Source organism: Drosophila suzukii, chromosome 2L (genome assembly GCF_043229965.1).
Source record: "Drosophila suzukii chromosome 2L, CBGP_Dsuzu_IsoJpt1.0, whole genome shotgun sequence".
Classification (NCBI taxonomy): domain Eukaryota; kingdom Metazoa; phylum Arthropoda; class Insecta; order Diptera; family Drosophilidae; genus Drosophila; species Drosophila suzukii.
The window spans coordinates 10,536,472-10,559,522 of NC_092080.1; the positions used below are offsets into that span (position 1 = coordinate 10,536,472).

General features: G+C 39.3%; 2 protein-coding genes across 2 annotated transcripts; both read right to left on the reverse strand.

Moving 5' to 3' along the window:
* Nucleotides 1-5,433: 5,433 nt before the first annotated feature.
* On the reverse strand, nt 5,434-5,990 carry LOC108012896 (uncharacterized). Its single transcript, XM_070995644.1, is given in 1 exon segment — nt 5,434-5,990. A coding segment is annotated over 1 exon segment (378 nt). The 5' UTR covers nt 5,949-5,990; the 3' UTR covers nt 5,434-5,570.
* Nucleotides 5,991-12,858: 6,868 nt separating this feature from the next.
* On the reverse strand, nt 12,859-15,805 carry LOC108007141 (aminopeptidase N). The gene is made up of 4 exons (XM_017070747.4): nt 15,182-15,805; nt 14,969-15,124; nt 13,552-14,914; nt 12,859-13,208 (listed from the first exon to the last, which is right to left on the reverse strand). The coding sequence occupies exons 1-4, from the start codon at nt 15,688-15,690 to the stop codon at nt 13,101-13,103; spliced, it is 2,136 nt and encodes a 711-aa protein (XP_016926236.3). The 5' UTR covers nt 15,691-15,805; the 3' UTR covers nt 12,859-13,100.
* Between the last annotated feature and the right edge of the window lie 7,246 nt (nt 15,806-23,051).

Sequence of the window (23,051 nt, forward strand, 5' to 3'; positions counted from 1 at the left end):
TCTGTTCCTTCCCTTTGGCCCATGGCTGTTATTTTGGCAGGCGGCCAAAGGACCTCCATATAGCGGCTTCCATATAGTGCCATATACATTTGTAGACCCTGTTCAGCCGCCTATCGCCAGCTAGTGGAGTCGCAACCTTTTTGATTAGATTACGCAACGTAAAACTGGTTTGCAAATTGAATAAATGACTTTTGCGTTGCCAATATAAAACGTGTTTGAAATTTTTGATTAGGCCAAAACACACACATACACAAAGAACGCGATTTTAGACCTTTCAAGCGTACGAGCCTACAAAAAAAAAAGTAAAATGAAATAGAATAGAATACAACAAACAACAGAGACGTCGACAAAATAAACTGAAATGGTAAAGGCCCAGGACATTTTCGTCCTCCACGTCCTGGGCCCTGGCCAAACTCCATTTTTCGCCGTCACTTTAGAGAAGGGACTCTGCGAACCGAATGTAATTTGTCAATTTTGTTGGGTGGCAGCGCGGGCAGTTTGTGGTTTTGGGACTAGGAAGGGCCCAATTAAAATTCATTAAACGTAAATTAACATTGAAGTCGGGCATTATAAATTAACTGGAGGCCGCAATAAACGACCTCGGAAACCTGGCTGAAAGAGAAGGCCAATTGAATAGGGATTTCTGGTGCTACCTTGTGTAGGTGTGCTTCTTATGATTAAATTATACAATTTAGAGAAAATGTAAAAATATAATCTTAAATCACAGTCAGAAAACAGATTTCATTTTCCGATTAATGGTTTAGCTTTCCCTAAAACAACAAAAAGAAAATCTTTCTAAAATTATAATAAAATAAACTTTAGTAAACATATAATTTATAGCATAGCCATTTGATTGAAATTTCAAATAAAAGACAAACAAATTTACAAAGATTTTTGAGCAGAAATATTTATCAAAACTTTCAAGATTAAGAGAAACAATTTTGGATAGGCTTGTTTCAGAATTTAAAATTTTTTTATGTGTTTTTAAATTTAGAAAAAAGCTTATATCAAATTGAATGAGAAACTTTAACTTTGGTGCAAAAATCGAACCCACTGAAAATATTTACTTTTCCAATCACTTTTGAGTTTGCTCAAGCAATCGACGTTGCCAAGTTTTTTTGAGGCGCTAAAATCGTGGATCCCAAAACCAATTCAGGCTTAATGAGCTGTGTAATATTTGCATTTTGTTCACACCCCAGAGCAGTAATTTCGGTGACTGCGCCAAGAACTAGGCAAGGCTTTATTTTTCTTGGCAAAGTGCCGTCCGGCAAATGTGCTGCAATTGCTTTAGCATTTACGTTAACATTCTTTTTCTGCCCTATTTTTTTGGCAATCAGAAATCAGAGGAATAGAAGACACAGCTAGAGAAGGAATACGGAGACATAAATCCATTACAGATTGTGAATGCGAAATAAATCAGAAGCCATAATTCAATATTAAATCACTCATACGCCAGGTTAAACCAATTGCAAATGGTGAATGCATCTGGGGGGCACAACAAGCAGGACAATTAGTGTGTCACTCACTGCGGCGAAGAAAGAAGGGAAATGAGAAATGGGTTGTGCAGCAGTGTCCGCTTTTAGCCAAATGAAAACCTCAAATGTGAAACCTTGCTGCAAACTCTTCTCTTCTTCGGCAAAATCAACAAAATATTTCAAAATAACAAATGTGTCCATTGGTGCCGGGTAGCTGTAGTTCTAGATGTAGCTGTAGCCGTAGCTCCAATGACAAAGTGCTTGCAAACGCACAATATTTGTCTAGGTCATGCATATCACAATCCGGTCTCGGGTTCCGTTTCTAAAGGATGGGACGCCAGGTGAGAAGTGGGTGGAATCGGTCCTTCGAAGCGATTCCAATCCAGTTTGCCAGTTAAATGCAAACATAAACACAAAGGCAAATACACAGAACACAAGACATATTAATCAGTGCAGGACATGGAGGAGAACGGGATGTGGCCAGATATATAAGCGATTCCCTGCATTGGCTTCGGTTGGCCAAACAAATAAATTGCAATTTGTGTAATCTTAGCACCTAGGGCCAAAATCAATGGAGAACAAGGTCCTTCGAGCAGCCCACCACATCATTTTACACAAACACTTGCGTATATAGAATTGCATTGAGAGAAATCCAACACAACAATAATGGTTTCAAGTAGTTTGGAATTTGGTTTTAAACATTATCGTTTTGAAAACGTAATATAACATAGAATGTATAACTTATAAATATAATATGAGTATATATCATAAGGTAAGGAAGAAACTGTAAACAAATATTCATAATTTGTTGTTTAGACTACCTTAATTGTACTTTTACTTTAAGTCTTAAAAACTGGTTTGCACTTAAAATATAAAAATATATTTTTTTCTTCAGTGTAGACAAATATATGTGGATCAGGTGTGTGGGAAAATATTTACAATTAAGTACAAAGGCAGCAAATGCATTGAGACTTACATTGTTCCTTGCGATGTCGAGAAATGTCACCTATCGGATGTTGAAGTTTCATTATATTAGGCATTTGTGCATGTGTGCAAGTGTGAAAGGATTAAATAGGATTGTGGAAAATTTGGCAAAAGTCGAAATTGATATTTGATTTTAATTACAGCGTGATTTCTGACTTTCCATATTAAATCCACTCTGTAATTTTAAGTTTTAATTAGGAATTAGGAATGCTAGATTCAGGAATCATATAAAAAAACCCTTGTATGAAATAATTTTCATTCAGCTAAAAACATAAAGGTGCATTTCAGTGAAGTTCATTGATTTGTGTAACAGTATACATTCATGTCAAATTAAGGCGCAAGTTTTGTGACATTGCATCTTTAGTTTCATCAAAACAATGTCAATTGCGCCAATTAACACGTTGACATTCTGAAATCCTTAAGGCTGTTTCGTATAACATTACTACATTTTTGCTCATTTGACACATTTGTAAACTCAATTAAGGCCTGCGCTGTGGTCTAAAAATTTGTATACACATTCTTGTTTGTTAAATTTACTTCACTTACATTGCATTTAATTCAAATCAATTGTTATTGATTGAACTTTGGTATAGATTTATTGACCAGTTGATTGGGCAAAGAATTTCGGTTGAAAGGACCACCGTCTTATGAACCTCCTTTCTGTGGGATAGAGGCAACATTTGATTTTAAAGGTTCCTAGCCGAGGAAAATGAAAATGAAATGAGGAGAATGTTCTGAATTTGTTGTATCTTCCTTAGAGTGAAAAACTTTAATTTGACGCTAATGTTTTAATACAAATTACACTTATTTTATTTAAGATTTGCTTCCTTAAATGGTTCTATGCCTATATACAACTTAAACCCTTGGCTTCGGCTCATAAAAACGTAGCACTCTAAGATGGCCCTGAAAACCCAGCCCCGAGGGTCTAACCGAAGTGCTTAAGTGCCTAAGCGCTTCATGATGGATGCAGGCGAGGCTGTGCTCAAGCTTAACCCTAAAAGCGCATTTTAAGTAATTCCAGAGCCTCGCCTATGGTCTCTTAACCCACTGTTCGCCCGCCCTTTTCACCAGCTCTTTCTGCTGCGGCTTAAAAGCTTTAAAGGAATTTATTGCGAACACTTGAAGTATTTTTTGCAGCTCCAGCTCTATGTACATACATATATGCATAGGTATATACATTATGGGAATTATTCGCCTGGGTGTAAAGTGAAAGCAGCTAGAGAAACAACAGCATCTGCAAGGAGCAACAGTCGCCTCTGTAAAATGGAAGGACGAGTTGGGTCCTTGCCGATGCGTAGGTTATTTACAATGGGTATTTTATGGTGGGAACCTCCGGTGGCAATCCTGCTGCAGCCAGCCTTTCAATATGTTCACACTTTGGTTTTTAGTTGTAATGTTTTTCCTCTGTACTATATATGTACGTGCAGTTTCAGAGGACACAAGCGATGAGTGTTTTGTCTCGAAAACGCAATACAATTGCACTTAATGGCTACAGTCCTGTGGCTCGAAAGTAAATGGTCCTCTAGATGGCACAAGAAAAATGGGAGTGGCCGGAACTGTGAGAAACAGGACCTTGCAGTTGAGTTTCGAAACAAAATATATATACCTTACAGGACATTTCACCGAAATCTACAATATATTGTTTTAAATGCATCTGCGGACATTTTAAATTTTTACATAAAGTACTGGCAACAAATTAAAGGGTAAATAAATGATTAGCTAAATGACTTACGTTCCCGATATGTTCATATATAATTAACAGGAATTCAACCTCAACATTTTCACACGAAATCGATTTTATTGGCCTTAATTTAATCCCCACAATATTTGTTTGCTTTGTTTTATTACTTTTTCCCTACACTTTCATGACGTTATACAAATTAATTATTAACTTTTTTACGCGGCTTTAGTTTTTGTAAAGTATTTGACACTTTCAAGAGCGTAGCGTAAAAAAATCCATACAAATCTGTGCACATTTTTTTTGTGAAGGCATAAATAAGTTATTAGGAATTTTCATTAAAAAGACGAAATAGAAATTTCTATAGATTTTATATGTAGCTACAGTTTAATTAATTTCTACGTTTTTGCTTATATACTTATTGGAATTAATTAAAAATTAATTGGCGACAGATGCAAAAAGCATTTAGCTTTGCTTGACAATGGAAAATCAAGTTTTATTGAGCATGCAAAAAGCAAGGGAAATAATGTTTACTAAATCATCTAAATAAATACACACTCTAACTTTTAGGGTATATACATTGTAAAATAATTAGGGGCGTATGTAAAAATCACTTCATATTTCTTGACGATATAAAAATCTAAAGTAATAAAAGATATGCAAATATTAAGTTCCGAATTACTCTAACTTAAACGAATATACATTTTGCATTTAAAATGTGTCTCACTTTGCCAACCTCTCTTATTTGGCCTAATTAATGTCGTCTGTGAGATTATCAGGCCGTTGGATAAACATTTTTACATAACCAAGCTGTATTTAAATTGATTTATGTTAATTACTGTTTAACAGAATGCGCTTGACTGATTGCTAAATTGATTTTAAATGAAATGCAAATACGGAAAAAATCCACTCGGTTGCATAAAAAAGGAATCACCCAGTGTCCCACTGATGATAATGACAATCTATTTTATCGCACTGATTGCTGTCAAACATCAGTGATACGAATCGAGTGGTTTGGGTTGGCAAAGCGCGGGGTAAAATGGATAAGCCGTGAATAGTTCGAACACTAACCACAGTAATTGTTTACATTGAATTCGCTCATTTTTTGCTACCGCAGGTAGACTACTTTTGAAAGTATACAACAAAAGAAGGTTCTTGAAATAATTGCAGAATTGTTTAATTATTTGAAAAGGACATAAAATCGTTGACCATTGTATAACTTTCTAGCTAAATATTTTAAAGATCACTTTAAAAAAAGATTTCTATGCGGTTACAAAAACTAAATACAAATAGGACTTTACTTTTCCTTTAATATTTTTATACACCTTTATTACCACCGAATGAATACAATCCAAAACCTTTACTATATGATGTTATGTGATCATGATATGGTGACTGTGGAACTCCCGTTTTGGATTGGCCTCTGTGTCCTTTTAGTGCCTTGGCCTAGGTCTCTTGTTGTCAACATTGCCGCTGGCCAGTTGATTAGGCATACAATCCGGGTTGATAGCGCCGCCATCTAAAGGACCGCCAGAAGGAGGGAGACCTAGGTCCGGAGGGGGCAAGCTCGGGGGTACTGATCCCGAGCCATCCAAATTACGAGCTCCAGCCTAGTAAAAATGGTACAAATTCGGTAAAATCGGATTTCTTAGCTGACAAAAATAGTTTCTTACCCTCTGTGTATTGTAGCGACCTGCCTGTTGGTATCTTGTCTGCTGGCGATGCTGGGGATAGCGCATTTGCTGACCATTTGTGATACCCAGAAGAACGCAGCTGAAGAGCAGGATTGCAATTGCGAATTTGGGAGACATCTTTAGCTCAATTTGAGAGGCTTGAAGACACTGTGACTTTTACTGAGTCTCGGTGCGTATTTATACCATTTTGATAAGGAATCCGTGGGCATAATCAGTTGTACTTCCGACAGACGAAAAAATGCATTTTGCATTTCTTGGGAAAAGTAATCCGATTTCTCGGTTTCTTCGAAACTCTTATCAGAGTTCAACCAAGTTGGAGAGAAGTTAATGAACCGATTGTGATGGCCGACATTATATTTCTTAAGAACTGCGGCTTTTATGCGTATTACAATGCTGGTCAGAACTTTCAAATGTGTATGCCACGTAAAAATTTAAGATCCATAAAGAGACTTCAATTTAAATAGAGTCATTGAGAACGCGGGGCATCCCTATGAGGATACCTACTGATAATAGACGAAGATGCTGATACGAAACAATCTGTGTCTTTTATAGACTCAGTGAGCATTAAGTTAATGACAGTCCCTGCGGCGGCAAAAAGTTGCCAAAAAAGAAACATTTCGTGAGTTTATTTATGGAACTCAGTCGCCAAAGGAATTGAGGATGTAATAAAGCGTAACTTTACGGTGTTGAGAAAAGTTGTTACCCCTATTTGCATATACTTAAATGTATAGTGATGCGCTCAGTCCAAATATTATAAGTAAAAAAGTAAACATTTTTTACAATACCTTGTGTGAAACACAATGACAACATAAATACAAAACCCTCAAATGTGTTTTATACTAAGAGAAAATAATGGCGTAAATTGCGACCTTAAAGTTCCAAATACAGGGTCAAAGCATTTTAAAAAGTAAAAGAAAACTTTTTAAAATAAATCAGTATAAAAAAAGTACTTTTCAAATGTTTTAGGAATTTTTTGCATATAAAACTTTTTTAAGTTCCCCCGGACTAGTTTATAAAATCCAATATTATAAAAGATATAATGAGACACAAGAGACTGTGGTAAACTCATGTGGTTAAACACACCTTGATGGTTAATATTTATTCTTATTTAAGTACACGTTTAAGACCTCAAATGAGGTTGGGACACCAGAGAAATTTTTTGATTTATCACTGGTCTATTTGGCACATCTAGTTATTAAAAACATATTGATGTGGGCCATTGTGTTCCCGAGAAGCTACTTGTTTGCCTGGGCAATTCCGAATGGGTGAGAGCAATTAAGGAGTCCTTTGTCTGCGATTAGGTAATGACGACCCCTGCCGGACAATCCGCTATTGGCTTGTTGTCGAGGTCTCAGCTGTCAAAAACAGGAGGTGGGGTCCTTGGGTTATAATGTCATAAGGGGAAAATGGAATGCCGGCATCGGCAGCTGGGAAAGCCAACTTGCAACCTACTTGGCCCAGAAACGCACTCGAGTGTGTGTGAGTGTGAGTGTGTGTGTTGTTGCCTTTGCGTGTGTGTCTTGGCCAAATGCCAACGCACAAAACTTGCCATAAATCCACAGGCGGCGTATAATTAATAAGGATTAATTGTGCACCAGAACTTGTGCAGCGACAATGCCAGACAGAGTCAAGACAAAAGGCGCAATGGATGTGGGTGGGGGTATAGGTCCATGGAGATGGAGATTGCATGGTCGTAGTCAAAATTTAATTAATTAATTGCACAACTTTAGGCGAACTGCATGTGCGAGTGTCTCAGAATATTGCGAAAATGCTCTGAAAATCGATAAGCAAAACTCCTATTTTGGAAAATTACCTCCGGTATGCGCTGTGGCAGAAATATTCTCGTGAAATATTTGCCTTAATTAACAAATTCTGAATATGGGTCTTTATTAGAAAGCTAATTGCCAACATATTCACATTCCGTACAAGCAAACGAAATCAAATGTAAATTCAAGTTCATTTATGAGATTTGCTTAAGATATTGTTGTCCGGGATTGCACTTTATTTTCTTTGAACTGTAATTTAACACTTCAAAAGTAATTTTAATTGATATAGCATTCATGTACCAGCACTCGATATAAATAACTTTATATTCCTTTAATTGAAAATATATTAAAAGAGATTTTTTTATTTGTTTATTATTTTTCCTATAAATATACAAAATATTAAACCAACTAAATTAAAAACATTTAAGCAGTTTATTATTTCCAAATACAGTTTTAAAGGGAATGCATAGCAAGGACTCACTTTTATTATACAAAATGATGAGCAACAATGTGAGTCAAATTGCCTTTTACACCATTTTTATGTCGCTAACCACTTAATGAATCAATAAACTCAATTATATATGCATTGTTGCCAAAAATTGTCCCATTTGCAAGTTGCAATTTCTTGGGGCCAAAGCTAGTAATTAAGCCGGCATTTGGCAGAAACAGAAGATTGTCCACTTAATTCGAAAGGAAGCGAAAACTTTTTATTAGCTCTACAATTCCTCCGGCTTTTCTCCTCGGCATTTCAAATGCCCCGAACTTTTTTATCAGACCTTTTACAGTTTTCCTACTTAACTTTACGTTCGCCTGGCCCTTTGCTTTTTATACTTTTTCTCGATTTTTTTTTCAATTTTCCCACCGTTTGGCAGGTGAGTGCAAATGCAAAGGACGACGGAAGGGAAATGAAAGACGGCAATTAATGTTAAGCTCTTGGCACGGCCCAAATGGATAGTTGAGCACTTGGCGGGAAGAAAATCAAGAAAAAAATAAGCAGCGGGGCGGGGGAGGATGGGTTTTAATTAGGAAAAGTGTTTTATACTCCAATAACATTATGGTAAGCCTTGCAGGATTGAACCCGGAAGACCTGGCGCCCTCGCGAAGTATGAAAAATTAAAGTTTAATATTTTGGTTTGAGAGTGAAAATCAATATTTTGCTTTTAAAGTACGTAATTTATGGCGGCCAGGAATACCCATAATGGCAGACTATTCGGCACCTATTAATTTGATTTGAAACTACCACCCATTATACACCACAATAAAATAAGTTCGGAGCAACAAAAAGCATTAAATGAAATTGAATAATAATTATACCGCTTATTGCTGCTTAATAATATGTTGATTTATTTATATCTGCGTATGAATATTTGGTTTCAATTTATGGCTGATTTATTTCTGAACGTGTTTTCATTAACCTTCATTGCATTTAAGTTTTTCGAGCTCAATCGGTGCATATGATATGTATTGATTTCTTCACACAATCGTATATCTGCCCATAGTTCGACCTCAAAAACTTTATTATTCATTTTTCTCGGTAGAAAGTGGGAGCCAATGGCCATTCGGTATTTATCTCTGTTTACCATACTTTATGCTTGACTGATTCCCCCATTAAGTACGACCATTTTCTTCGAAGAAATATTTTTTATTATAACAACAGACAAACAACAATAAACCTAGAGATACGAACGCAATTTTAGTATTTTTATTTTCCACGCATTTTGCTATTGGCCCGCACAGAAACTGCTTTGAAGTCCCGTACCCGATGATTTTTAGTGGGTAAACAAGATTTTTGATGCGGCATAATTTTCCCACCACCTTCTTCTCATCGCGCGGGTAATTTGTTTTTGACGCATTGCTGATAACGGCGACGATGATGATGTCATAATTTTATTTCGCTCTTCCATTGCGCGGCCAAAAGTCAAAACAAAAAGCGTTTAAATTTCAACGATCCATCCGCATTCGATGTAATTTGCATAATATTTTAATTTTGCATACTTATTGGCGCATAATTAGGTGGTTATGTCCGCGGGTTTGGGCCCTGTTGTTTGACTTCCAGCTTAATATTTAGCAAAAAAATAAAAATTTCAAATTTAATTTGCATAGATGACGGAGTAATTGCAAGTGATGGGCTACCTATTTGTCAAACTTATAAAAACCTAATCACCTTTGTGTTAATCGTTTATTTCACACAATTTTTTAATTTTATCTGCCACGAATTGTAGTTATAAATTGGTTTATTTTTAACAGGAGTGGATAAAATCATATTTTTAGTGGCTATTCAAAGGACAATAAGTGATTATGATATGAATTTAAAGTTTATATTTTTTTTATTAAACAAGAAGTCTTTTTGAGGTATTTTTTATCTCCCAATTTTTGTTACCCAACCCAACCATTTAGTGGAGTTCCCTACCTGTTCGTATTTATTTGCTCTTTATTTACCCCTTGACCACATCGGCAAAAAAATAACCACAAATGTACATACGCGTATTTTAATGGACTTCGCGTAGCACTCAACCCCTCCTAGACCAACATCCACTCCTGGTTTACTGGGATACATACGCACCCATGCCCAATCGCAAATCGAACGAACGTTTCGGGTGCCACATAATGTTTGTCTAAGATCCACAGTGGTGTCCCTAACTTCAGAGGCGTAAGCGGAATAACTTTTAAAGGGCCTTAAGTATTTTTAATTTAATTTTTTGTCAAATACGTCAGAATCCAGATCTGCGTTTTAAAATTCTTAAGATAATATGTGGCGTTTTGTGGGGGATATACGATGCCGAACACCAAATCCCTATAAGCACACCCCTGCCTAGTTGTAAGGGCCTGTTCGGGGCAGATCCACCCATCGAAACGGGTACTTCTTTTTCGCAATTCCCCACTTTTTTCCCCACTCGCCCCAGCACCCAACACAAACACTCGAGCTGCTGAGCGTTGCCGGATATTGGCTTCATACACCGCCAGCCAATTTTAAATTGCCAATATTGATTTATACGCCGCATGCGTCGCTGCCACATGGGGTACGAAAAGCCAAGTTAGTGGGAGTGGCAATGGGGGAGTTCTCGGCCCTCTGAAGCATTGTTAAGTTGCAGTTTTGCAGGTGGTGGTCGGGGATTCATTGCCAAAGATGGACGTGGGGCCAAAGTAAATGGGCATGGGATTTCACGTAGTTAACGCTACCAGAATTTATTGGCCAGCCTTTAATAGCTGCACTCGCAGGCAATGCAAATGCGCTTAAATATACACAGGGATTTTTATAAAATGCAGAGTTCTAGGAAGTTACAGCTTTCTTGTATGTATATATAACTATGCTAAAGTAAAGTTTTATTTATATATTTTTATTATTTTTTTTTATATTTTATAAAGATTATTATAAAGTTGTTTTCTCTGTACTGGCATAAAGGCAACTTACACATGTGCTACCATCCTCTTATATAATATTACTTAGACTAAATGCAATTGGATATGCCATCAAAGCGAAAAAATTATTTGGCCACCGTTTGAGTTCGCCATCCCCTTTTAATTTCGCATCCCCATCTCTTGGCTGGGCTTGTGATTTCCCAAATCCCATTTAAGAATTCCCTTTGTGGGAGTCAGGGATGCCCGGAACTTGGAACTGGCCCACAACAGTTGAACACACTCCTTTGCATAATTCATGCAAAAAATTCAACACGACTCGGATACGAGTCCCAGTGTGTTGGTTGTTTATTTGCTGAGAGATGTTTTGGATCCTGCTGCCGTTGTCCTTTTTATGGGGGCAATCGACATGTGCTTTAAGTGCTCAGATGCCGGCAGATATATGATGTATGGAATGTGTCAAACGAATGTTGCCCATTGGTTAACCAGCTACCAAGTGTTTTGACAGAGGAAACGATGTTTGTTTAAATATTCATATGGGATGTTTTGATTTTAGCTGAAGTGGTTATCAAATGCTAAATATATTTAAATGGAAGTAAGTATAAAAATATATTTGTGTTTAGTAACCTGAGAACTTAGAATATTTCCAAAAAGCCACATAAAAGGTAATGGAAAACTTTCTAGGCTCTTCTACAGATATTGAGGTCGTATACTCGACCTTTTGCCAGGCCGCACCTGGGCAATCAAAAGAAATTAATTGCCCGCTTCCATAATGAACGTCATTATAAAACTGTCAACTGCATTCAGCAACTGTATTATGGCCAATTCTGACACATAATGACATTTTTTACCTTCTTTTACAATAATTGATTTTTTTAATACAGCACAAGACTTTTTGTTTTTGTTGCGCCCAAAGTGGATGCTTTGGTGCCTTTTATATGACAAGAATGAAAATAAATAGCAACCTTAATGAATTTCCGCATTTAAATATGGCCACAAACAAAGGGGAATTAAAAAAACAAATACAGGCATCATTCTGACATTTAAATTTATCATAAAAATCATATAAAATTCCACTCAAAAAGGATAATGATAGAAATGCCCTGAAACGAAAAAAGCTGAGGGTGAGCTGTCGCGCACAAAATAATTAAACGTTTTACAATAAATACGAAAATAATTACATTCATAGGGTATGCCGGTGATAGGTTTATACATTGTATAAAAATAATTTGAGCCTCAACTTGTTGCAACACACAACGTTATTAATGCATAGCACCAAATTTGATGTATAAATATTTGTCTTGCCCCTGGGCATAAACGAAGCAAAGAGGCAAAAGTGGGCGTCGCAAAAAGACCCAAAAACGGAAAATGGTAATATATTTTCCATTAAATTTAATTTGCATGGTTTTAGGCGGAATCCGCTTCCGCTTTCCGAAGTTTCGGCTTTGGCTTTGGCTCCCACCGCTGTGGCCTAAATTTCATTAAGCGTAAAATATGCTTTTCTTTTTCCCCCATGCCCTTGCAGAGGATATTGGAATTTTTAAGTATTTTTTTATTCACACAATGTTTTTGAACGTTGTGTTTTCTTAAAACACGTTACTTTTCCTTCGATTAGATTGCTTCCTTAAAACTTTTGCGCTGACCTTAAAGACTTTAACCCTCGGCTGGCTAAAGTGATTTGGCTGGCTGGGGGAAGTCCATTGCATTGCCATGGAAATGGCTGCAGTATTAGGGGTCTGGCATTGTCTTTACCGCTGCGGCAAGGAGCATCGATAGTGTCCTTTCTTCTGGAACAGTCCTCTTCCTGGCGGCCCCGCCTTTATTGTTATTTCGCCTGCATCATTATTTCAGTTGGCGCCTTGGCTGTAAGTGGATCCCCCAGCCCTCTCAGTTCCCAGTGGCTCCTTCTTGGGTCTTTTTCCATTGTGCTGTGGTACTTCTGCTGTTGTTGCAGATAAAGATAAATAGTCTCAGATAACGCTCAGTTATTTGCAAACAAACACAATTGCGGTTCATTGATGGCGGTTTCATTTCGCCATCTTCCATCCACCGAAGAAGCGGCTTTGATGGGCACTTGGCCACTGGGTGTGGATCTGGTGCTGGCCCATTAGTTTGTGGTTCTCGGATGGCTCCTCATTGTGGGCCGCTAGTCCGGGTAGTCGAGGCTATTCAGATTGGGACTCTTAACCACGAATTTGTCGAACGTGTAACTGATGAACTCCGCATACCACCTGCCAGCAACACCCAGCCATTTCTGCAAAGAAACATTAAAGGACTTAGCTAAAATTCTATGTTAATTCCAGTCTTGCTAATTAAAATTGAGTAAGACTTTTTGTATTAATTGTATTTTATAAAATATTCCGATTGGGTTTTTCTCATTTATAGTATACATTACTTTTGATAATCTTCACTAGTCAAATTCTAAACAAACTGCGGCCAGATACAATTTTATTCCAACAAATCATAACATGTAATGTATACTTTATGAAAATAATAATAATTACAAAAAGTATAGTAAAAACAAAGGTTTATAATGGGGGGCTCTACTTTTTTAAGGCACAAAAGTGATCACAATTTCGAAGAACGTCATAACTTACCGCAATGGAAAGGGCGCTGTCCGGAGAGATGCCCCATAAACCATTCGTCACGCCCACAACTAGCGCCATCAGAGGCTCGTACTCGTCCTCATCGATGATGTACCTGAGCACATTGAAGGCGGTGGACCAGCTGACCAGCTCCTGTTTCCACAGGAAGATGATGTCGCTGACGATTTGGGCTCGATTCAGGACGTGGATGCTGCGGAAATCCTCGATGAGCGTGGCTGCCAATAGTTGCCACGTGTGCTCGTCGTAGTTCACCCTGTAGTAGCCAACGGCCCGCAGATTAAGAAGTATCCACTGGTTTAGGGGCACTATCTCATCCAGTTGCTGGCGATTTTGGTGCGGAGTGAGCCAGGCCCTCGGCTTGAGATCCCCGGGAAAGGCCTCGCCATCAATAGTGTAGGTCAGTGGAATCCACCACAGATCCGTTCTGCTCCTGTTGAGGGCGTGTCCTTGCATTAGGACCACATTGTTGCCATTCCGGATGACCGTGACCAATGGATAACCGCTCTTTCGGGTCCAGGTGTCCATAACACTTCTCACATCCCAGTTCTTGCTCAGCACAGACTCCCTTTCACTGGCCAATTGCAAGGACCTCCAGAAGAGATCGGGTGTACTGCTGGCGAAGGAGTTCTGCCACAAGTGTCGCTGTAATCCATCGTAGAAGGTGGCGTTGCCCAAGAAGCCATTCACCATGCCAATTAGAGCTGTGGCCTTTTGGTACAGGTGCTTTTCTACCTCTGGACTGGCCAGGGGCCAAAAGGACACCAAGGACACACCACCAACCTCTGATTCGTACATGAAAGATGTTTCGCGGTTGCGCAACTGCAGACGACGAGCCATTCCCGGCTCCAAATGATCCATGGCCAGCGTCTCAAAGTAGCCCGTTAGTCCCTCCGTTAACCAAAGATCAGACCACCAGTCGATTCCCAGCAGATTGCCGAACCACATGTGGGCCATACCGTGGGCGATCCGCTGGAGGGCCAGCGATTTCGACCTCGTCATTGGGCCATCTTCACGCTGCAGGATCTGTTTGCTGTGGTAGACGACCAGGCCGAGATCCTTGGTGGAATGATCCTCGGTGGGGAAGTCGTCCACCACCAGTTGGTCGATCTTCTCCAGCGGCAGGCTCACTTTTAGCAGGTTGTCCAAGAACTCAAGCAGCTGAGGAGCCTTTTCTGCAACAAAGCCTGTCTCACGCACATTAGACGACTGGGAACAGGTGCGAAAGCGAACAGGATTCGCACTGGCCGCCTGGGTGAAACGACAGGTGAAGTTGTTCACGGAGAAGGCCAGCAAATGGGTGGACATCGAAGGAGTCACCTCGTGCACAGACCACACATAGTCCTGAATATCATAGCTATCACAGCACAGGAATGGTTAGGGATTATATAGGATTAGATACCCCACTCACTTTGGTAACACTGCTCGGACATTCATGTTGCTGTAGCTCTGGAATCGCTTGTGATGACCCATGGTCACATTGAAGGTGGCCCTCAGGCCAGGCTCATCGAAACTGGGCAGGGTGTTCCTAATCAAATTTCGATTAAAGTGGGAGATAGAATACCAGCTGCAGAGTATTTGGGATTGTACATCTTTCAGTTTGTAGACAATTAAATTACTTTACATTTTCTCTGAGGTCTTTGCATTCACATAGTGACGTAAAAAGTAACCATCCTCCAATTTCTTTGTCATCGACCGACCGAACTCAATACTTAGGACATAGGATTTGCCCAGCCATAAAGGTTGGTCGAATGTTACCACCATATAGTCCCGTTTTTTATTGAACTTAACGGTTGTCAACTTAAAGTCGGATGTCTCTCCATATAGCCTGATTTTCTTGGTCTCTATAGAAACACCGGCCACATGGAGTACCACTTGGTTGGTGGTCTTTTGTGCATGGAGGGAAATGTTTACGAAACCATTGTACTTGTGGTTAGCTGGGTTTTCCAAATGCGTTATCATTCGAATATCATAGTGAAAGGGCGTTATTGTTGCCGGTAAACGTGGCTCATCATAGAGTCCTGGAATTTTTGCACAACATGCAACTTGACACAGAACCAATAGGATCAAGAAGCGACATACTGCAACATTTTGTTGCCACACTTCATAAGTACTAGAAAGGCACATCAACATGTTGAATTAATAGATCGATTCTTGCACTTATGGTCTAAACGCCATAAAAATACTGAAAATTTTAAATTGTTTGTTAAAAAGCCAATTTTTTTGACAATCTGACATAAAGATACTTGTTTACATACTGTGGCTACGTATTTATTTATATGTAAAAAAGGCTTTTAAGATATTTAATTTTTCCCTAGGACCCTGAATTAAGGGTTAAATAATGGCCCATTTTGACTAGGCCCTAGAGTTCTAGATCCTCCGAAGGAAGAGAGAAGGGGTACCCCAAGTAAAAGTAACATTCCCAGCTCCACTTGGCACCGTCTTGACTTACTTTCCTCGAGCTTTCACTTGCGGGCAGGCAAAAGTTTTGCAACTTTTTGCGCTACGTGCGTTTCCCGATTTGCCCCTGTATCTGTTTGCATCCGTGTGCGAGTGTACGAGTGTTGGTGCGTGTGTGTACGGGCCCAGCGCCAAAAAGTATGTTAAGCACTTTGGTCCCAGTTTGCAAAAGGCGCACTTTTGGGCCCAGCAGGACCCTCGAACACAACGCATACGCATACGGATACGTATTCGGATCTGGTTTGCGATTTATACGTGCATGTAATATGTGTAATTTATGACTGACGGGATGTGAGCGCTTAAATTATGTGCAAAATGCTCACCAAAGCCGCGCTGGCTTTTGGAGGCTAACAAACTTTTACTCAAAACTTTGCTACCAGCCCTATCGCGAATATCAAAATATTGACAGTCACGTGTGGCTTAGAGTTATTGGGATTGAGGTAAATGAGGAGATTACATAGCCCAACATTTTTTCAAATCGATTTTTTCAATTCAAAAGTAGATTAGCCTTTAAGGATATACGAAAAATGCACCAATATTTTAAAGAATGTTGCATTTATGTTTCGATGGGATAACATGTTTTTTTAATTTTTCCTATTAACCCAGAGTCCTTTAAATGGAAAGACAAAGCATTGGACACATTTAATTAAACCAGCTATACTGGAAATATTGGCACACTGTCGTAGTGTTTCCCCAAAATCTTTGAAAGTGATTATTTGCCCCCCGAAAAAGAGGTAATCTTCTGTCAGAGGAGAGTGTCCGTTTGGGGGGCTCCCCGGAATGACAAAGCTCAATCGGATTATGCTTCATGCTCCCTTCAAAGGCCCTCAGTCCTTGGGCAGCGCATTTGCTCATCCCCATGCGGATCCTAAATGAATTTTCATTTCCAATTACTTTACAATTTTGCTTTTGTGTGCCTGATGACTTGGATCCCTCGCCTCGTTCGTCTTACGTCCTGCCTCTGGTGGCATTACAATTCGATTTCCTAATTTTCAATTTTACACGTTTGGCAAACACTCGAGTAGTCGAACAGCCCAGATCGAAAACAGGACAAGACCCGAAAGCCCGTACCTAGTCCCCATCCTCATTCTCAATCCCCAGACCCAGACCCAGCCCCATCCCCATCCGCATCCACATCCGCAACAGCATCCGCATCCCAATCCCCATCCAATCGCTGCGCTATCCGTATGCAATGCCAGGCCAGAGACTTTTGAGAAATTTTAATTAAAATTGAATTTTCTTGCATTTAATTAAAAGCTTAGCTGGCGCGCATGAAAAATGAGAGAAGCCAAAGAAAAACTATGCTCGATGTGGATGTGGATGCGGACGAGGGTGCGGATGCGGATGCGGATGTGGCAGGGCACTCGAGCAGAAGTGCATGCACTGGCTGCACCAGAGATATGAGAATCATCATCGTCAGCTGGCCAAGGCCCATCCTTGGACTCCTTTATATATCCTTGCAATATATCCTATATATCGTGATAGGAAACGGTGCTGCAGATATTGCCGTATGTTTACCCGGTCCGAGATCCGGGCGTCCTGGGTTCGGGTACCGGTGCTAAACGCAACACTGACAGCTCCTGTCAAAATAAGCAACTAATCTGCCTGCTGCAATATTGTTTGACAAGCGAACACACAAACAATTGGGCGGGCTTCCATGCATCAAACTGCCATTTAAGGCTTGTGCCATTGATTTTCCACTCGACACAATTGCCCCGAAATGTTGGCCATGGTTCTGGGAACAATCACCATTGGCCCATGCCAATTGGTTTTTGGATTGCGGCAGGCTAATTAAGTTTTTCAACCGACGAACCCCCTTGCGAACCGCAATCCACTGCAAAATTGCACCCAAAAATTTGTCTATGCCGCAGCATTTTCCACCATTTCCGGCCACAAGAATGCATCACAGTTGCCAACCGGAAGTCGAATCGGTTATATCGCAGGAGGCGGCCATGCGAAATGATTCGTTCGTTGATTTTTGTCCGGCTTAGCGATAATTTTTAAGCCTGCACAATGAGCCTAAGGGATGGATAAGGTCTTCCGGGAGAAATTAAGCCTAGTTAATAATTCATTATTATCTTTTGTTGAATTTTAAGAGCAGTTTATAAAAGTAAGATGTTCCTCATTTGTTATGTACAAAAAAGAAAAGAGAAAATAGTTGAAAATTAATAAATTATATTTTTTTTATATTAGCTTATCCTTGAATTTTCGTACCATCTGTCCTTGAGACTTAAATTGTTGTTGTTATTAAGCAAATTTATTAAATTCAATAAACTATATTTTTGAAGCTGTCATTTATGTATTAGAATAACATTTTAACTAAAACTTGCTTACTTAGTTCTCCTCCCTCCCGAACTCTTAGTGCCCCAGTTACCAGGAGAAAACCAATCAATGCATTCTTGGTATTCCCTGCTTTGGCATCGCAGAATGCCATGAACAATTTCTGGTGGGGATGCCCCCCAACTGACCAGCCAAGCGATCAATGGCTACCCATCCTGCTTGCGGAAGATGCAACCGAAGCCACATAATTGTTTTAAATTTTTCATAAATTCCCCCGCAAAATGTAGCTCGATAAAAATGCGGCACAGAGCCCGCACCGCCAGCTGTATGTAGTAGGTAAATTTTGTAGGTCTCGGCTTTCGAGCGCCATCCAGCCGAGACTCCTCGAGATCCGGTGGCCAAGAGCCGAGCTGCGAGATCCCAGGACCAGGCATAAATAGTTTAATATAAAACGCAGACAAAGGCCGCAGAACGGAGAGGGTACCAGGAACGGAACCCTTGGCTCATCTCGTGCCCGCATAGTTTGTTCAGCCCATTTGCAACCTCCACCAACCGAAAGTTCGTGAAGCGTTTCTTTTGTCTTGCGGCACGAGGGAAAATATTTAATGCACCCACAATATTTTGCTTGGCTGGCAAGTGATAATGCACCCGCCCAGGGATGGGCTGCCTTGGCCTTTGGCATGAGTATGGGAGGAGCAGGAGCAGCACAAAAGGACCAAAGGACCAAGGACCGACCAACCAACCAACCATCCAAAGTGGGCGTGCCGCTAGTCGTCAAAGCAACCCTCCACTGCCGATTCGCTTTTTATATGCATATTCAACAGCGTGGAAGTAATAAAGCCAACTTGCCGACAGTTATAGTCGCTTGTACAGTTGTCTGGAGACAGTCGGCATGCCGGAAGCAGGAATCAGTTATCAGGAAGCAGGAAGCACTCGTTGCCGGCCCAGACATTCACGGCCCAGGATGCTGGCGAGGACGATAACTACTGGAGAAGCTATTGGAAAACCGAAACCTTTGATTTTGCCCCTCCTCCTGCGCGGCCACTCAATGCACACAATTTATGGCAAGATAACATTATTCAATGTCCCTTCAGGACCCGTCATATTTATTCTGGCTTGGTGCATCCTAGAACACCTTAAGACGAATCTGAAAACTACTTCACCATTTAGTGTTGTAGCGTGGACATCTCTAAATAAAAATTTTACATTAGCTTTGCAAAGGTGAAAACCCATTGGTGTTAAGCCTACATATTGAAATTCATCTTATAAATACATAATATAAATATTTATAAATATACATTTTGGCAGATATTATAAAATATGTGATAAGTAAAAAAATTATTCTTTAGGTCTGTTCAATATTAAAGGGCTTTGCTCAGCATTGCTTTCTTGCTATGACCATAATTTATAAGTGTAAAATATTTTTTAATAATTTAAAAATATAACCAGAAAGGCAACGAAGCTAAGATTTTGGTTTTAGTATTATGCCAGTATTCTTCGATCTTTCCTATGGCAGCTAAATTATATAGTCGTCCGACTATATAAAAATTTACATTTTATTTATTTGTTTCTCCATTGGAAAACACACGTTTGGAAAAGTTATGATAGCCTGAGACTAGTTTGCTTAGAACCTGAAAGACGAGCATGACTATTTAGACTCAAATACTGACGCTGATTAATTTACATGCTTTATAGGGTCGGAAATGACTTCGAAACGCAAATTAAAGGGCAATATTGTTGTATTTCTTCCACATGTCGCAATTTGCCACATGATTTGATGCACAACGCTACGCTGACATAATTAAATTTGCCTTTGCTGCAAAAGGCGGCTTAAGAAGAACGTTTAGCTAATTTGCCATTCAAAACACGCTTTAATCGAACCCACCGAGTCCGTAGTCCTGCCAGCCAAGCAACGAAATTGAAAGTGACATTTATGACACAGACATTGCCGACACGACATCATCATTTCCATCAGAGCGGAGTTGGATGTGGCGTTCCTCTGACGAAACGAGGGGTGCACTTTGCCCGTGGCACTGATTTGAATTCTGTCAACAATTTCACAACGACGACATCTGCGGAGGTGCAAAGAGGCAGTTGATTGGCCGTCTCATTGCGACATCAGACAGGAGGCAAATTTAATTGTTGTCAATCCGACATTGCCAAATTGGAGCTGCGCTGCTGACGGCTGCCTCCGCTCGTTTTGGCCCAGCTTTGTCTTTTGGTTAGCCGCCAGTTAATTTCCCCATGTTTTTCAGGATTATTTCTATGCAAATGCGATCACTTGACTACAAGGTTTGAGTAATAAAAACTCTTAAAATAAAAAAAATGGTTTTACCATTAAAGGTTTTAAAGGGAAGACATAGTTTTAATAAATAACCTAAAAATCGAAGGGACTTTTTCTGAACTAATAAAGAAAGAGTTATATTAAATAACTTTAAAATCTATGGTACTTTTTCTGAACTAACAACATTTGCTATCATTATTTTGAACTCCCCAACAGATTGACTTTAATTAACTACAATTTTAACTTTTTATTAAAAACTCATCACTAGATTTATTTATTTATTTATTTAAGATGATAGTAAAGATAAATGTCATATAACATACAAAAAGTGATAGTGTATGATATGGAAAATAACTGATCCATGTTAATCAGTGCTCTGTCTGTATAATCAATCAGGCATGTCTAACTCCACCCCTATACAGAGGAAAGTTCTTTTTCAATGTCATGGGCACAGAAAATTGTCAACATGTCCTGTGGCTATCTCAGTGCTCCTGACATTGACAAACTTTTTTCCATACCCCTGTGTACATTTCTAATTTGTGGTCTTTTTTTTATTTATCCTGCGCTTTTCTCTTTTGCATTATTTTGACTTGGGCCATAATTATTTTCCTGGCCCTCTTTGAAATGCAGTGGTCGAGAATTTCCACTCCGAACTTCATAGAACCCCTTTGCCATCGCCTGATACCCCAGGATGTGCCAGCATTTTGCTTGTCACGCAAATGTTTCGTGTCAGATTTACCCTTCTCCGGTTACTTTCCTGCAGGAAATATTCATTTTTAACCGCATATATATGTATTCCGCTACACGGTTTGCCATATTCTTCATATAAACCATTATATATTTTCAACATTAGTATGTAAGAGTTGTGCTCGGGCAAAACCGCGCTGCACGTTGACGGTCCACTCGCAGGAAGAGGAAGTCTGCCTGCCCACAGCCGACTGACCCATGTAACAACTCATTTCTGCAGCAAAACTTGCCTAGATGGACACAGTGCTTCAAGATCTACTGATCATGGAATGGAAATCTATCTACAAATTGACCTTAATAGGGGACCTTTAAAATTTAACAACAGATTTTGCCATTCCAGTTAAGTTATTCAAGCAAATGTCCATATACAAATAAAATAATTTCATTTTAATTATATTGGTACCCGAATATGCCGTACCTTTCAAAAAAAAAACAAGGAAGAACGCTATAGTCGAGTACCTCGACTATCAGATACCCGTTACTCAGCTATATGGAGATATGCAAGCAGCAAAGCGAGATTAAAATGCGCCACCTACCGGCGGTATACAGATTTAAGCGTTATGGGCGTTAGAGTGGGCGTGGCAAATTTTTTTTTGGATCAATCGATAGGTATCGACGAGACCAATACATTTCAGTTAAAATTTTTTATCTAGCATGAAAATTGTGGGCGTCACAGGTTTTCGCGGTTTGTGGGCGTTAAAGTGGGCGTGGCAAACTTTTTATATATATTTTATATATATATACTTTGTGGGGTCGGAAACGCTTCCTTCTGCCTGTTACATACTTTCCGACGAATCTAGTATACCCTTTTACTCTACGAGTAACGGGTATAATAAAGGATAACAAGTAAGTTTTTTTGTAGAATTGAACTCATATTGATTATTTCTTAATATTTAATTTTTTTTAGTACTCGAAAGCATTGCGTAAATTTTTAAAACATTTTATGAATAATCATAATCATAATCATAATAATAGCAAGTACAAACTGCATTTTAAAAATTTTTGGAGACAATTAAGGGTGAATTTGAAATGATTTCTCTAGGATTCCGTTTCACTGTGCACTTCTCGCTGCACGTTCTCTCGGTCGCATGCTATATTTTTCAATTTGTAAACATATCCTGCGGTGTCGGCGTTGAAAGCTGGTCTAAAAAGGGGCGGTATTAGCCAGCATTTGGCCACGCCCCCCGCCACCGCCCACATCCACTGGCCGGGATGAAATGCATTTGCTTCATTTGTTTGGCGTGTATTTCATGTCAACTTAATGTTTATTAGAAAACGTCTACTCAAATTGCAAGGGGCAACTGGGAAGGAGGGCGAAGAACGAAGGACGAAGCTCCGGCTGTCAACTGGTGCAACCCCTGCCCAGTGGAGCTCATTCATCAGCTAACGGAAGGAAGAACCCAAACAGTTTTTAATACGCTATTTGGGAAACGTAAACTTGAATCCTCCAAAGCCAGCGGGCGAAGTTTTAATATCCCACCCTTCTCATTGCAAAAATGATATCTAAATTCAAGGGTTATATTAAGAACTGCAAGAACAGGGATTAAAGACTGTTCCTTACTAATAAAAAATAAAATCAAAGTTTGGAAAAAGCATTTCTAGCAATTATTGTTTTTAGAGATAGCAGCAACATTAAAGATAGCAGTAAGTAACCAGTCATTTTGTCATCGTTTAATAGAAATTTGTTATTAAGCTGTTGACAAACGGTAAATCAAATTTATTG